Consider the following 16,019-nt stretch of genomic DNA (forward strand, 5'->3'; position numbering starts at 1 on the left):
AAAATGTCCAGTGACAGATAGAGGTCACAACTTGTGACCCTGGCTGGATGACACTGCAGCCGATGTTTTCTGGAATCTACATGTATAAACAAAGACAGGATGTGACGTTTCCTCACTTGTTATTCCAGAGAATACTAGCCGTGTTTGTGCAACTTTGGACAAGCGATTAGGGACTCTATATAAGCCAGAGAGTTCATGTGAAAGTCAGTCGTATGGAGTCGTGAGTGAGCCGTTACAGTCGATACAGACGATGTAAGACGTGTGCGGCTCTGTGGAAGAGAAATGTGTACGACTCGATGTAAGTTAACTAGGGTAGAGTTAACTGGAGTGGACTACTGTCGTTAAAGTCTATACAGCGAACTACAGTGGACTTGAGCCGTTACAGTCGATACAGTCGATGTAAGACGTGTGCGGCTCTGATTCGGTAGACTTGAGTACGACTTGGTTCTGCCTTGGGAGACCTGGAGCGACACTGGGAAGTGTGTCGTTGGTCTGTTCTGTGGAATACGGCTCGATGCAAGTAGAGAAGAGATGAATAGCAACGAAGTGAAGAGATGAATTGCAACGAAGTATAGCTAACTGTAAACTGACAGATATTGTACAGTCTTCTACGCTACATGTTACAGTAACAAATTGTTAGAGTTAGTAGTCATTAAAGTTATATGAAACTGAAAGTTTAGTCGTCAAGTTCTTTACAGTGTTTTTATTTGTGTGCCAACTAATACATCTAGCCAGAAGATTCAGAAATACGTAACAAATGGTGTCAGAAGTGGGATATTTCTGGCTAGAATGTGTTCCATCAAACTTCTTATTGAACTTGACATGAAAGAACTTAGACAAGAGCTTCGAGAAAGAGGTCTACAGCTTAACGGAAATAAGGAAACGCTAACAGCACGTCTCAGACAAGCCCTGTTGGAGGAAGATGAGAATCCGGACACTTGCCAATTTGAAATCAAACCTAATACGATGGAGCTCCTGAGAACTTTGCAATACAAAATGAACTCGGTGAAAGAGAGCATTAAGGAGATAGAATCAGAAATCAACACCAGATTTTCTTCATTTAACCAGTTGACCAAAGCCATGAAGGAAAATGAAGAAATAGCTACCACGCCCAACAAGACAGAAGAACAAACAGATACGATAAAAGATCAAACTAGAATCCTGATGAACGAGCTTCTGAACACCCAGCAGTATCAGATTGAGTCGACTGATGAAAGAGCTACACCATTGATGAACAGCGAACAATTGTCCAACCAAGGATGTGGCGATACTGACAATTACGATAGGGATGTTGGTGATGGTTGTGCTGTCTGTGACTGTGATAGCAAACCAAACGAATGTGGCCCACAAGAAATGAAAAGAGACGATAGCTGTTATTGTTTCAACGAGAAACTGAATGAGACAGTTGAAGAAACAAGAGAAGAGACATATAGTTCAACCGAAGATTTTGCTAGAGATATACCCGATATGAGTACCTCAACCAGCCAGACAGAACAAGACAACGTTGGGTCTGCGTCCAAGCCTGTTGCTGTGGGCCTTAAAGACTTCTGTCTTCTATCTGCCAGTGTCTACGAGAGGAACTCGAAGCTTGATTATTGCAGCCATGCGTTTGACAAGAACTGTACGTACGTAGCTATGCAAGAAGACTGTGAATGCCAAGAAATACACCAACAAGCTCTAGACTTAACAGAAGCTTGTACAGCTATCAAGGTAGGCGTGAGAAGCCCTGGTGATAGTCAAGGAATTACAATAGAAACTGATGCTGAAGTTGATGGACCTTTGCACGTTGAATGTTATCAACCTGCCCCACAGTCGAGTCCTCCAGACTCGGATGAAGGTGATGACGTGTTTGACAACTTGCCTTCAAGTGGACTTGCAGCTCATTCGCAAAGCACCCATCGAAGAATAATGCTGAAGCAACTTGTTAGATCAACAGTCTTGATGACTACAGCTATGAAATACAATGCCTTTCTATGTGCTAAGTCGCTGCCATCAGCATTGATCGACAGGAAAGCAAGACAACGAAAACGACATCAACGCAACCAAAGAAATATCACATTGAGGAGGCGGAGAAAGCGACATATGCAGAGTGCAACGTGGATGGCTCCAACAAGATCAAGATACGAACCCACCCCTTCTCCCACTGATAGACCCCCACCTGCATTTATGAAACTCCATAGCCCATGTTGTTAGAAAACAAGCCCACCACTTCTCCCACTGATAGAACCCCACCTGCACTGATGAAACTCCACAGCCCATGTTTTTAGAAAGATTCTGTCCGGAACCATCAGACCAAAGAAGAAAGCCTTACGAATCAGTTGAAAGTGTGAAGCCACTAATGAATAATCTAAGAACATTCCTCATGAGAATAGGTTGATGGAGTATAACAGAGGTTTTAGAAGAACGCTAATTAAGTCAGAAGCAAGAAGGACAGAAAAGAAGTAGTTTAAGATGTCAGAACTGTAGTGAGTAACCATCTGTGACAGAACTGTACAAGAAGATCAACCCAACATCGTACAAACCTAAAGTCAGTTGCTGTTGTAAGAAGAACATGTGAATATTGCTGTACTGTGATGAACCTGTGTATCTATGAAGAAGCTCTGTAAAAAGATGCTTAAAAATGTAAAACTCAGCCAGTGAAGCACGAACTCGTTAGAATGCTGATGAATTTTCTCGACAAGAGTGCCCAATGTCGTCATCTGAAGGTCGATGTTTCCATACCAAGATTGATGAAAACATTTGTGAGGAACTGCTGAAAAATGAGGATTTGGCTCCCATTCTTCTATGGAAAGAAGATGGACAACTGCCAGATTGAAAGAACATCTCTGAGAAGGGGGCAACCACCAAAGCTTCCTTCTTGATCGTCGATCGGTTTCTTCAGTATCGTGGTGAAATGGAATCTGTTCGGGACGAACAGATCTAAGAAGGGGGCAGTGTTACAAATGACCAGTGACAGGAAGAGGTTAACGTGTGACCCCGACGAGATAACACATCAGCGGGTGTTCCCTGGAATGTACATGTATAAACAGAGACAGGATGTGACGTGTCCTTACGTGTTATTCCAGAAGGTACTAAAAATGTCCAGTGACAGATAGAGGTCACAACTTGTGACCCTGGCTGGATGACACTGCAGCCGATGTTTTCTGGAATCTACATGTATAAACAAAGACAGGATGTGACGTTTCCTCACTTGTTATTCCAGAGAATACTAGCCGTGTTTGTGCAACTTTGGACAAGCGATTAGGGACTCTATATAAGCCAGAGAGTTCATGTGAAAGTCAGTCGTATGGAGTCGTGAGTGAGCCGTTACAGTCGATACAGACGATGTAAGACGTGTGCGGCTCTGTGGAAGAGAAATGTGTACGACTCGATGTAAGTTAACTAGGGTAGAGTTAACTGGAGTGGACTACTGTCGTTAAAGTCTATACAGCGAACTACAGTGGACTTGAGCCGTTACAGTCGATACAGTCGATGTAAGACGTGTGCGGCTCTGATTCGGTAGACTTGAGTACGACTTGGTTCTGCCTTGGGAGACCTGGAGCGACACTGGGAAGTGTGTCGTTGGTCTGTTCTGTGGAATACGGCTCGATGCAAGTAGAGAAGAGATGAATAGCAACGAAGTGAAGAGATGAATTGCAACGAAGTATAGCTAACTGTAAACTGACAGATATTGTACAGTCTTCTACGCTACATGTTACAGTAACAAATTGTTAGAGTTAGTAGTCATTAAAGTTATATGAAACTGAAAGTTTAGTCGTCAAGTTCTTTACAGTGTTTTTATTTGTGTGCCAACTAATACATCTAGCCAGAAGATTCAGAAATACGTAACAATATATATGTATAACCTTCAACTCTGACATAACCTAGAAATAATATACAAGATTACAAAGAGAGTTGTGTTATCACACAAACTCAGATGCAGCCCCTGTGGACAAGGAATAGTCAAGCAATGGTCTTGTTTTATACGTTTAAATTAATAAATCTTCAAAAGAAAAATAATTTGGCGTTATTTATCTCTTGAAATCAAACTGAACTGTGACTGGATAACCCATCATTAATAATTAGAGTTTAGATTACTAGATGTAATAAGTTAGAAGATTAATTTTAAAGGATCTTTTAGGCATTTTTATCAATTTTAAAAGATATACATATTTTGGATAAATGAATAATATTACATTGATTTTCTTTTTTTTTTTTACCGATAGGAGAAATCATCTTTTCAATATCTTTTTAGTAGTTGTTTTTTTTTTCAATCTAAACTTTGCAGACAGACTGCCGGACGATATAAAAATTAATAACGGCTAATTGTAAGAAGGCCTATGCCATAAATCATATTTAATTAAATGATTGTTGTCTAGCTATACATCTAATAATTAATGCATTGCCATAGAAGCTAATGTTCTAATTCTCTACATTGTTTTATTGCATTCAAATGTAGTTTCCATGCAATGTAAAGCAATGAATGTAAAGAGCATATTGACCTAATAAAATACTATCGTTAAATTTCAAGTTGCTATCTATCATGGATACAAAGTTATGAAGAGCTCGTGACTCATTCATTCATTTTTCGATCAGTTTTCAGACACTTTCTGTAGTCCAGTTTTCAGACACTTTCTGAAGTCCAGTTTCATACACATAAAAAAAAACAAAAACGCCGTAACTTCTCTCTTAGATTACATAGAAAGATAATCTGGCTGTCTTTGTAATTCTTACATCAAGCTCAACCTAACTAGATCATTTCTGTAGCCCTGTTTTTCTACATATATCTATGTCTAATCCAGATCATATCTAGATCTAAATCTAAATATAGATCTCGATCTACATCTATATGGTAATATGACTATTGACTATATCTAGTTAAGATATAGACTTCGAGGCGATAAAATTGTTGATTTATAACACGGCCAAATAGATTAACCCAAATCGATATCTAGGTAATCGCGTCTCCTGCATGCTTATTACTTAAATTATTTAATGTTTATTATTTAGATCTGTATCTAATCACTAAAACATTATTATAGAATTGTCAAGTTAGATTTCTATCTAGGTCTGCATTTCTTTTTTATGATTTGGTTCAACTGTGCCATATGTATATATATTCATTGTAATATGATTTGGTTCAACTGTGCCATATGTATATATATTCATTGTAATATGATTTGGTTCAACTGTGCCATATGTTACGCCCCTGGTAATATGCCTAAATGTTTTGTAGACTTAAATTAAATTAAAAGCGAATGTTCGATTCGGGAATCTTACAAAAACCACAATTTTTAATCAGTATTTAAAAAATGAAAAACATATATTTTGAATTCGAATTTCTGACTATGACTTGATGTTTGAGAAGTCTCTAAATGTGATTCACGTCACAAGAGGGAAGCTCACGGCATGCTTTTTTTCCTAAAATTTGTACCAGCACCGCAGCATTGGCGGCAGCATGTTGTTTTTTTCTGTACTGTAACTGGCCGCTAAATATGTTTCCATCGTGAACTTAGGTGTGAATTTCTTTTGTAATAGAGCACCAATACATCAATGAAGCCAGTGTTATTAATGAAAAAGTATGTGACCTTTTTTAAAAAAAAAAACCTCCCTTGAGCTTTTGTATAAGATTGTGGTGTATTTTTATGAAAAAATCGCTTAAATAATTAATTTTTTAAAACAAAATAGTTCGCTCTAAGAAAAATAAATAGCCGTTGCACCAGAACTTTTTAAGCTGTAAAACAGTGTTTAGATAGAATTTTCAATAGCTTTGTTTAGTTTTTGGGATCTTAGTGTGATAAACGGACGGACGGACAGGCGACCTCACAGAACTAATATCGGCTTTTTCCTATCGGGGGCCGCTAATAAATGAGTGCTGATTGTTAACCTTTGAAAATATCTACCTGTTGTTTTAATTTATGCGAATTCTAGATCTACATTTTTCGAATGTAAATTGTTCCTATGTGCTAGTTTGCCCAAGATTTATTTGTTACAATCAATTATTTAAGATATCTAAATTGCGTGCGTAGTTATTTCTGCCAACTAGAGTGCTCTGAGATGTGGAAATATCAACTGCAACAAAATTTCAACTAAGGACTTTGAAACGAAAATGAAAATCACAGACTTTCTCATTACAAATGTAATCAAACTAAACGAGATTTGCGAACACAATTTTTTTGAGGAATAGAAAAAGACGGACAGCATTTCAAAGTACTATAACCCTTATCCAGCTAGATATTGTTTAAATTCAGCTAGATCTTGTTTGAATCCAGCTAGATCTTGTTTGAATCTAGCTAGATCTTGTTTGAATCCAGCTAGATCTTGTTTGAATCCAGCTAGATATTGTTTGAATCTAGCTAGATCTTGCTTGAATCTAGCTAGATCTTGTTTGCTAGCTATAAAACATGTTTTCAAAAATAAAGTTAATAAATTAGGGCTGAACAGCAAGAGATAGCAGTGTTCAAACTCAGGGCTATCATGAAGAAAGTGTACACTACCTTTCAGACAAAGTACGTATGTATTCAGGACTGGCATTCGGTAATTGGCAAAGTGCATAGGGTGGCCCCAAAGACAATTGAAAAACAAGAATTACGAAAAAAAAATACGCTATGAATCAAAAACCTTCCTGCATGTTTTTAGGCGCTTCCGTGCTGTGTACTATGCAGCTAAGTCAAACGGAGGTAGCACTCAAATAACAAAATAGGCCTACAATATAACAGGTGAAAGGCCAGCAAGATAAGTTAGTCGACGCTGATAGCGAATGTCGAATAAGTTTAATAATAGCAAAGGGAGCCGTCGAATGTCGTCAGGCTAAATCTTAAAAAGCTTCCTCGCTCTAAAGCCATCAAAGTAGTCTGTTTCGCTATTCTTCCTCAAAACCTAGTCTTGTTTTTACTAGTCGCGTCATTGTCGCCAAGTCAAAACTTTCCTTATTTCGAAACAAATAACTAATTCCTAATCGTGCCATAGATTTATCTAATATACTAGACTGGAAACCGGAAACAAATTCTTATCTGCGATTGATCGATTCACAGACCTATAGTCACCTATATATATATAGTTTTTTATGTACGTAAACTCTTTTTCAAGCTCTAAGGGAAGTAGCCCAAATCAATCTTTTGTCTTAGAAAGTAATGATCTTTAGTTTTCAAAGTTTAGAAATAATGCAAAATCATTTCTCGGATATTCACGCAAATATATGAAACAAAGCCATTTCCTGTTTGTTTCCATTGAGATGTTTCAAAAATCCTAGATCGAAATAATTCATGTTGATTTTAATTATCTTATGTACATTTAAATAGATTGATTACCTAGATCTTTTTTGTTTATGTACATAAAAATTGCAAAATAATAATTATGAGACGAGAGTACTCTTATTTTTTGATGTTCAATTACTAGATCTAGATCTAAACATTAAATTATATGTTACATAGGTTAGGGTTGAAAAAAAACAACTTTACTTCTTTTAACTACTTTACAAAACAACGCCTTGTTCCAAAATTTTTAAAAATGTTCACATTTTTTGTAGTGTTAAAAAATGTCCATGTCCAGTCTAAAGTAGTATATATAAGTCTATGATCGTGGCATCGTGCCATAACAGCATCTAAATCAACAAACATGTTAAATTCTTAAGCACGACTGTTCTTTATAGACGATTCATGATCGCCAGACTAGAAATAACGTTTTGACATTTCACCAAAAGAAGACAAAAAGGTCTTCTAACATATATGCAGCCAAGCAAGTAGCGCTATATCTAAAGATTCGTGAATAATCCTTGAATCAGACTTATAAGAGCTAGGCTAGTAGACATGGGAGCCAACAAGTTTGGCTATTTTGAAGATTTGATACATGTTTTGCAATTGTTTCTCTAAAAAATATTTCTTCGAGTTCTTTGCGAGGCCCTTATTAATTGGAGGCCCTATGTTGCTGCCCAGTTTGCTTTGTTGTACTGGGTTTGAGATAAATACACTCGGTAATGTAAACTTCTATATTCATTCACTATAGTTTAAAAGGATTGGAAAATGTTTATGTTTTGTTTGATTTAGAGCGTTGTAGATCTATTTAGCTTTTCTATAAAATGATCTAGCAAAATGTTACATTCAAACTTACCTGTTCTTTCTCTTTGCCTTTAAAAAAAATGAACAAAAATTCTCTTGAAAACTCTTGACCAATAGATTATTTCTCTTTATCCAAAAAAAAATAAATAAAAAAAAAAACACGTTAGAAAATTCGAGTTACTTTCATTGTTTCTCCTGTTCAGTTCGATGTTTGACTAATCATTTTGTAGACTAGTTTCAGCCCACCTGACTTACTTCAAAGTCACGTCTGAGAAGTCTCCTAGAGTTAGTCACGTGACAAGAGGGGAGCTCCCGGCATGTTTTTCCTAATATTTTTACCATCACCGTAGAGCCTTGGCGGCAACATGTTGTTGTTTTTTCTGTACTGTGACTGGCGGCTGACGTTTGGGTAACTTGGTGAATTCATTAACACATACATACTAGTTACACAGAGATGTGAATTTAACAAAATAGTTTCGTAGAGATGTGAATTAACAAATTAGTTTCATAGAGATGTGTATTAACAAATTAGTTTAATAGAGACGTGTATTAACAATTTAGTTTCATAGAGATGTGTATTAACAAATTAGTTTAATAGAGATGTGTATTAACAAATTAGTTTTATAGAGATGTATATGCCCAACCTGTGATCGCAGCTGTGTATCAAGGATTGGCCTCTTTAGTCACACAAGAAGTTGCAAAGGGAAAAGATCGTCTCACGAGACGTAAAATGCCACAGAATCAACAAAATAGTTTCATAGAGATGTGAATTAATAAGTTACTATTATAGTAATGTGTATTTACAGATTAGTTTAATAGAGATGTGTATTAAATTATTTTCATAGGGAAATGAATTAAAATAGTTTCATAGAGACGTGTATTAACAAATTAGTTTCATAGAGATGTGTATTAACCAACTTTTGCAGAGAAATGTGTTTGATAAACTATTGTTTTGCATATGTTATTAACAAAATAGTGACATATTCATTATAATTCATAGATGTTTATGAACCAAACAGTTTGGTTTTTACAAAGCTTATATCAACTCACTCTGTTTGTCTGGTAAAAACTTTGTACACGTTATTTCTCGGACACCCAATCTCGGAAAAAACTGAAAATTTGCAAAATTATCTTTTACCTGACAACACAAGAATCAATTTAACAAGGTTACAAACACAGTTTGTGTGGAAAGACAAACTGAAAATCGGTCCCCGAAGTGGTCCACCCAGGCAGGTAAAAAGGCAGGTTTCAATATCATCAGAATGAAATTCTATCAAAGACAAATGACAAAAAATAAAGGAGAAAAAATGTTAACAGATCTCGTGTGGTGCCCCAGCGGTCCAGCAGACCAAAGGATAGGTAAAAGTGAATGTGAAGTTAGATATGAACCTGGCCTAACTTATGTCTTATAATGAATATCTAATTGATCAAATTGTTTTGTAAAGGGCCAATCTCTTATCCTTCTCAAGAATAAAACATTTCCGTAAAAAAAAAATCCTCCCCCACAATTTCTTTTCCTTGGTTAGGTGTTCTATCAGGGGTATGGTACATTACAGTTCATGCGATAATATGAAAAACTACTAATTAATTGTTGTTTTAAATTATGTCTGACTTGTATTCATACTAAATAGATTTTTTTCTTTAAAAAAAAATAAACATTTTTTTAAGTGTAAATATAGACTTGGTATAATAGAATTTACATAACTTAACAATAAAAATATATATAAAAAAAATTTTGACAAAATATCTACAACCGTTTGTACAAATGTGTTAAAAACATGGTAAATGTTAGTCTCCCCTAATAAAGATCCTCAAGTGTTTGCAACTATTAATAGTGAATAGTTGTAAAAGTGGTGTATTTTTATGAAAAAACTGCTTGCATAAGTGATTTAAAAAATTAGATTTTTCGCTTTCAGAAAAGAAAAAAAGTAGCTGTTGCATCAGAACTTTCAATGTTCTAAAATTTTATTATGTCGGATTTTCACTATCTTTTCTAGTTTACGAGATCTAAACGGGACGGAGGGACGGACAGACGGACGGATAGACAGGCCACACAAAACTAATAGCATCTTTTCCCCTTTCGGCGGCCGCTAAAAAATTAACCAATTAGTTAACTATTTTATTTGGTATCTCGAACAATGGAAAGAAATTGTACTTGACTGTAGTAGTGGTAAAAGCTGAATTAGTCCCCTTCACAGGTCGTTCTCTGAATCTTAGTTAAGACAAACATGAAATACGACGAGACTGTAGAAACATTGTCCATGATGAAGCTCAAGCATCTTTGGTTATGCCTGCGTTGATTGTGGCAAAATATGTAGGTCATAGCTGGGGCTGCAAAGCCAAGGGAAATAATGCATTCGTCATTAATCTTCAGATTCGAAGACAAGCCTTATTTATAGAAACAATACATAGAGATAGAATCTTCTCTGTTCCTGTGTTCTTCACTAGCAGTGTGGTTACAATGTCGGTTTGAGGAGACTTAAACTATGAGTGTAAGTTCAGGTGGTTCCCCCTCCCCCATTTTTTTTATAAATGCTTTTTTATTGTTAGTCTAGAGCTAATTTAATTACAAACTAATTGATACAACTATGCTTAATCTAAGCTTTGTTCTACTTGTAATATTTTTTAAAATATTTTCTTTTTTAAATTAGGAACTAGAAACATTTTTAAAAAGTTTTATCTCATTTAAAATATTGTGTAACTTTTTTTCCTTGTCTGGATAACTTGAAGAATAGAAAGACGATGAAAACTGTGGACATATGTTGTAGTTGTTATTGAGACATAACAATTTTGTGACAAGATGTTGAATATTTTTGTTCTAATACTTTAAAAGAGTATATGACTCAAACCGTGCAAAGTATCCTTAGAATTTTGAAAGTAAATTAACTTTCAATTTCTTCAAACAAAAAATACAGGTGGAGAAGGTAGAAATTTGAAACGATTCGGAGAGTCGTTTGAAGAAGCGCAGACTATCATTGAATTAAATAGACCTTTAAACAATTACAGTTTCTTTATCTGAAAATGACAAATGACCGATGTTCCCAAACAATCCTTCAATTTGAATTTTTTTGTACCAAACGATTCTGCAATATTTTAAGTTTCAATATCACTGCCTGGTATGGCAATCTAAGCATTAAAAATAAAAATAAACTTCATAGAATCCTAAATGCTGCTGGTAAAATCATTGGCAAAAAACAAACCCCATTTGGGCAGTTGTTTGAGACAAACATCTATAAAAAAGCTAACAAGATCCTCGAAATAAAGAATCACCCTTTGTGTCAGGATTTTGTGATTTTACCATCCCAAAAGAGATACAAGACACCAATAGCAAAGACAAACAGACACAAACACTCTTTTGTTCTCCTGGCAATCAAATCATTAAATAAGAACAATCTGGTATAAACTTTGTCACATGTAAATTATGAGTGAGTCCGGTGTGAATGTACATTTTAGTTTCTTATAGTTATAATGTTTTTTGTTTGGTGTAATGCACAAATTGTAAGACAAATTTCCTTACGGATAATAAAGATTATTATTATTATTATTATTATTTGGACATCTTCTTTTCTTTTTGCATGCTCTTACGGAGAGCCCCGCGTGGTGAATGAGGGGTAGAGTGCTTGGCTTTAGAACCCAGGGATTTCGGGATCAAATCTTGGTAAAGACTAATATTTTGAACGTTCGAATTCTGAGGCACTCCTGAGTCCACTCTTGAGTCCACCCAACACAACATTAGCTTAGTAACATAAAGGCGGCTGGACGTTGTGTTGGCCACGTGCTACCCTCGTTAACTCTTGTATATAGAAACATTTGACTTCTACATCATCTTCCCTATGGATTGTAAGGTCTGAAGGGAAACTTTACTTTATACTTTTGGACGAGAGTCCCTAAACCCATGAAGCGGAATAAGTCCCGCCCAGACCTGTTTCTAAAGGATCCAATAGAGTGGACTGCATGGTCCCTGAACCTTTGTTTAGAAATGTTACAAATGTCTATCATTCGTATAGGTTACTATTAGTCCTAACACTGTCATTGTTGGTAAACTTTGCAAATAACGTAGTACAGGTCGCCAGTGCCAACAAGGGAGAAATTTTAATCTCTCAAAGTTTCTGATCTGTGTTCTGGAACAGTATTTATGCTTTGTAACGCATTCTACAAGTCTTAGGATTCAATATTATGTTTGCCATTTTACTTTGGTTCATAAATTCGAATAGAAACAGCTTTGAATCATGTATTTCTTTTTTTTTAATTATCGTGGTTGCTTCCCCTTGTTTTAAATTATGAAACAATTGTCTTGAGATTTCGTCATTGTGATGCCTAAGTGCTAATGTTTTTCGGCATACTTGTTTAGTGTAACATAAATACAAGTAGTTGTGAAATGTTGTATAAACACCATAGGGCCACCATTGTAGGAAAACCATCATCCAAGCTATTAACTCGAGTGTGAATTCACTTTAGCGGGGGGGGGGGAGAAGCCGCGGATTTCATCTCCACGTGACCATTCAGGTGGATACAGAATTAACAAAGATGCAAAGAAATGTAAGGAGAAGAGAGTTATTTTATTCCCTGTCAAGAAACACGACACGTTTAGATATTGGAACGCTTTCAGCTGTTAGAGCACCACTGCGGGGGGCTCCCATTGCCGTGGTCATGTGTCCACAAACATCACCTCCCCCCCCCCCAAACCAACCCTTATCCTCCCCTATCAAGAAAACGGTCTGTGACATCTGCGACAATGTGAGACAAACTACCTACAACGTCAAATGGCCAATCATTGGACTCACTGGGGCATGTTAATCTCACTTGATCTGATCGCAGGTTAAATGTTTTGGTTTTCTTGTTATCAAGAAGATTCTTCTTCAAATCCTTTTAAGGTCTAAATATTTAGAAAGAACAAAATGTTGTTTTGATAAAATCTCCATCCCGGCATGCGGTGTTCAAGAATATAAAAAAAACCTGGTCAAGTGGTGAACAGCATTCCACGCTTCACTCTGCTGACGCCATTCAAACGATCTGTACTACTTGGGGAGCTGTGCGGCTGCTGGTAAAGGGGCTTTATGCTAAGAAGTTGTTATTAGTCTTTGTTGCAGGGTCGTCTCCAGAAGGGTTGAGTGTCCCATTTTGAAATTGATTACTGTTATAAACTTGATATAAAAAAACAACAACTCGTAGGTAACACCGTTGGTCCGTTGTACTCACAAATTCTCTTACAAAGTCAAAGCTAAATCTCATACAGATATTAACAAACATGAATTGTACATTGTAGTGTGTATATTGGAGATACTTGATTCTAAGAAGTCCTTTCGACGTTTCTCGGTATGTTAATATGTAGCCTACACTGAACTTCATAGATCAAATACACGCCATTGGCTTTAGAGAAAGAAAATAGTTAAAGAATAAAATTGTCTAATAGTACTATATAATAGAATACCGTAATAAACAGAACATAGTGGAGTGTTGACAGAGATCTGTTTGTTTGTAACTACAGACCAATTGTCCAACCAATCCATTGTGGGTGCATTAAATGACTTGTCACATACACTTGAATGAAGCTCAGAAAATCTTATTTTTAAACACAAATTAAACTTCATTTTATTTTACAGATATACGCAGCTTTCTATTTCAACGCAGAACTGTTTGAAGCTACACATGAATTAACAACGTGCATTAAACAGAAGTAGCCGTCTCCAGCTTTCTGTCATCATTCCTTCAGCCCATTCAATCTCATCCTCGGCGATGGTCTTATTGTTGCAATTAGACTCAGCCAATACAAACACGCGCACACACACGCACACTACGTAATAACTATGAAAATACAAATTGAAAAACGCAACTCCTGTTTAGAGAGTAAACAAAAAAAAAAGTTTTATTAAGACTTGAAGTAGATAGATTGTAGAAATAAAATCCAACAGAGTAACACAAGAATGTGTTAGGACAGTTACGTGTCTTAAGGAAGTCTGTTAGTAAATATGTATGTAATAATAAAAATTACAAAATAATGAATGAGGTATACATATATAAAAACTATACATATTTTAGCCAACTGTTATATATATATATATATATATATATATATATATATATATATATATATATATATATATATATATATATTATATACAAATGTTAGAGTGACATTAGGTGAAAAAAAGACTGTGGGCTATGGTTTATCAGTATCTTTGCATTAACATCAGTAGAAATGAAAATTATATTTATATAAAAATAATTTTAAAAAAGGTTTAAGGAAACAAGCTCATTATTGAAAATATTTGATTGCTCAAGTCCCGATGACCTGACATGAATATTGATGAGTTTCTAGTGAATGAATTTGGTCTGGAAAGTAATTACAAACATCCAACATATGTATAGTCGGAACGTACAAGCGTGTAGGTTACAGTATTACCAGGTTAATGTTGCGAATAGACTGCGTAAATAAGAGGCTCAAATTTTATGTTCCCTCAACCCAGTTTCCAATTGTTTCATTATCCGAAGCAGCGTTTCTTCTTGATACGGTAGAGCCACACATTGAACACCAATTGGCAAACCTTCAGATCCTACAGTGATCTAAAAATATTACACACACAAAAAATGTAATATAATTTATCTTCTGAAACATCATTATCATAATTTCCAACTATGGCTTAGGTTATGGCTTAGGTTATGGCTTAGGTTATGGCTTAGGTTATGGCTTAGGTTATGAGGGCATTGCATAACAATGGTAATCAACGTTTACTGGTCAATTTTAGGTTTCCTCTAAGCATGGGTGAGATTCAAAGACTCAAAAACTAAGTCCCTAATCAACTGACGATTGTATCTGAAAAAATATGGTGCGTCTGGCTGTGTAGTGTAGACCTCCTGGCCACCTCATCGAAACGGCTCGAGTCCGAGTGTCCGATGGAGCTATCAATTTTTTTATTATCCAAACTTATCTTATAAATTACAGACGTTACTTCTAAATAGAAGATAATTACGTCCTACGCGTAACCTTGTGTCAATCTAGTCATGTATGTTCATCATGGGCGTAGCCAGGGGACCCCCCCCCCGAAATGAAATCCCCCCTCCCCCCAAGAGAGAAAAAATCCCTCCCCCAACCCCCCCCCCCCCCGAAAAAAAAATCCTGGCTACGCCCATGATGTTCATCATCGACTTAAACTCTGCTAAGTCGTTGGTTTTCTTGTCTGATTTTGGCAAGCTCTAATGGCACTAGAGAAGAAGAACTTGTAAGAATTGTTCCTAGCATATGGAAAGGGGGGGGGGGTTTACATCTACAAGAATCCAGATTTTGCGTAGTCTCCCCCTATTAAGATAAATCCAAAGGGATTGTAATGAAATTAAACACAGTGTACAACTGAATGTCAACCTCCTGGTCTTCACTGACCTATATACTTCTCGATCTTTGTTTACGTCTAGAAACATCCAGATTTTGCATAGTGTAAAAACTTTTTACGAAGCTTATATTAACTCACTTCGTCTGTCTGTCTGGGTGGAATCTACCTTTATTTGGATCAAGTGGAAATTGTGTACAATTATTCAATGTCAATGACAACACATATATCAATAAAAAAAATTAGTCATAATTAATTTATTGTGCTTAATATAGTAATAAGTAGCTGCCATATTCGAGGCACAAGTAGGAGGACGCTTTGCAGCCCTCAATATCTTGGACTCCAATGACCAGGATATCGATACGCAAGTCAATATGCTAAACACAGCAGTCACAGATATAGCCCTGGAAATGTTAGGGAAGCTCCGCCCGCCCAAAAAACCCTGGGTAACAGAGGATATACTCCAACTCTGTGACAAGCGACGGGAGCTTAAAGGGAAAAAGCTGTCCACAAAATATGTCCACAAATACAAAAGCGTCAACAAACGGATTAGAAAGGGAATGAAAGAAGCGAAGAAAAAGTGGATAGAGAATAAGTGTCAAGAAATTGAACAGGGACTTAATAGAAACAACAGCCAAAAAGCGTACCAATTAGTAAA

The 16,019-nt window shown here is 36.1% G+C and overlaps 2 protein-coding genes across 5 annotated transcripts in view; both read right to left on the bottom strand.

Annotated features, from left to right (window-relative positions):
- LOC106060713 (neurogenic locus notch homolog protein 1-like) overlaps positions 1-8,326 on the bottom strand; it is a 50,380-nt gene extending 42,054 nt beyond the window's left edge. For 2 of the 3 annotated variants that reach the window (XM_056043307.1, XM_056043289.1), the window contains exon 1: positions 8,089-8,326. The gene's annotated coding sequence lies outside the window, so the exon portion shown is untranslated. The remainder of the gene's footprint in view (positions 1-8,088) is intronic. The other variant, XM_056043301.1, reaches the window with a different exon arrangement.
- Positions 8,327-14,156: 5,830 nt separating this feature from the next.
- Positions 14,157-16,019, bottom strand: part of LOC106054635 (fatty-acid amide hydrolase 1-like) — a 57,188-nt gene continuing 55,325 nt past the window's right edge. For both annotated transcript variants that reach the window (XM_056043316.1, XM_056043325.1), the window contains one exon: positions 14,157-14,600. In XM_056043316.1, the coding sequence (XP_055899291.1) occupies positions 14,478-14,600 (123 nt within the window). In that variant the 3' untranslated portion in view covers positions 14,157-14,477. The remainder of the gene's footprint in view (positions 14,601-16,019) is intronic.

This window comes from Biomphalaria glabrata, chromosome 1, assembly GCF_947242115.1.
Source record: "Biomphalaria glabrata chromosome 1, xgBioGlab47.1, whole genome shotgun sequence".
Lineage (NCBI taxonomy): Eukaryota > Metazoa > Mollusca > Gastropoda > Planorbidae > Biomphalaria > Biomphalaria glabrata.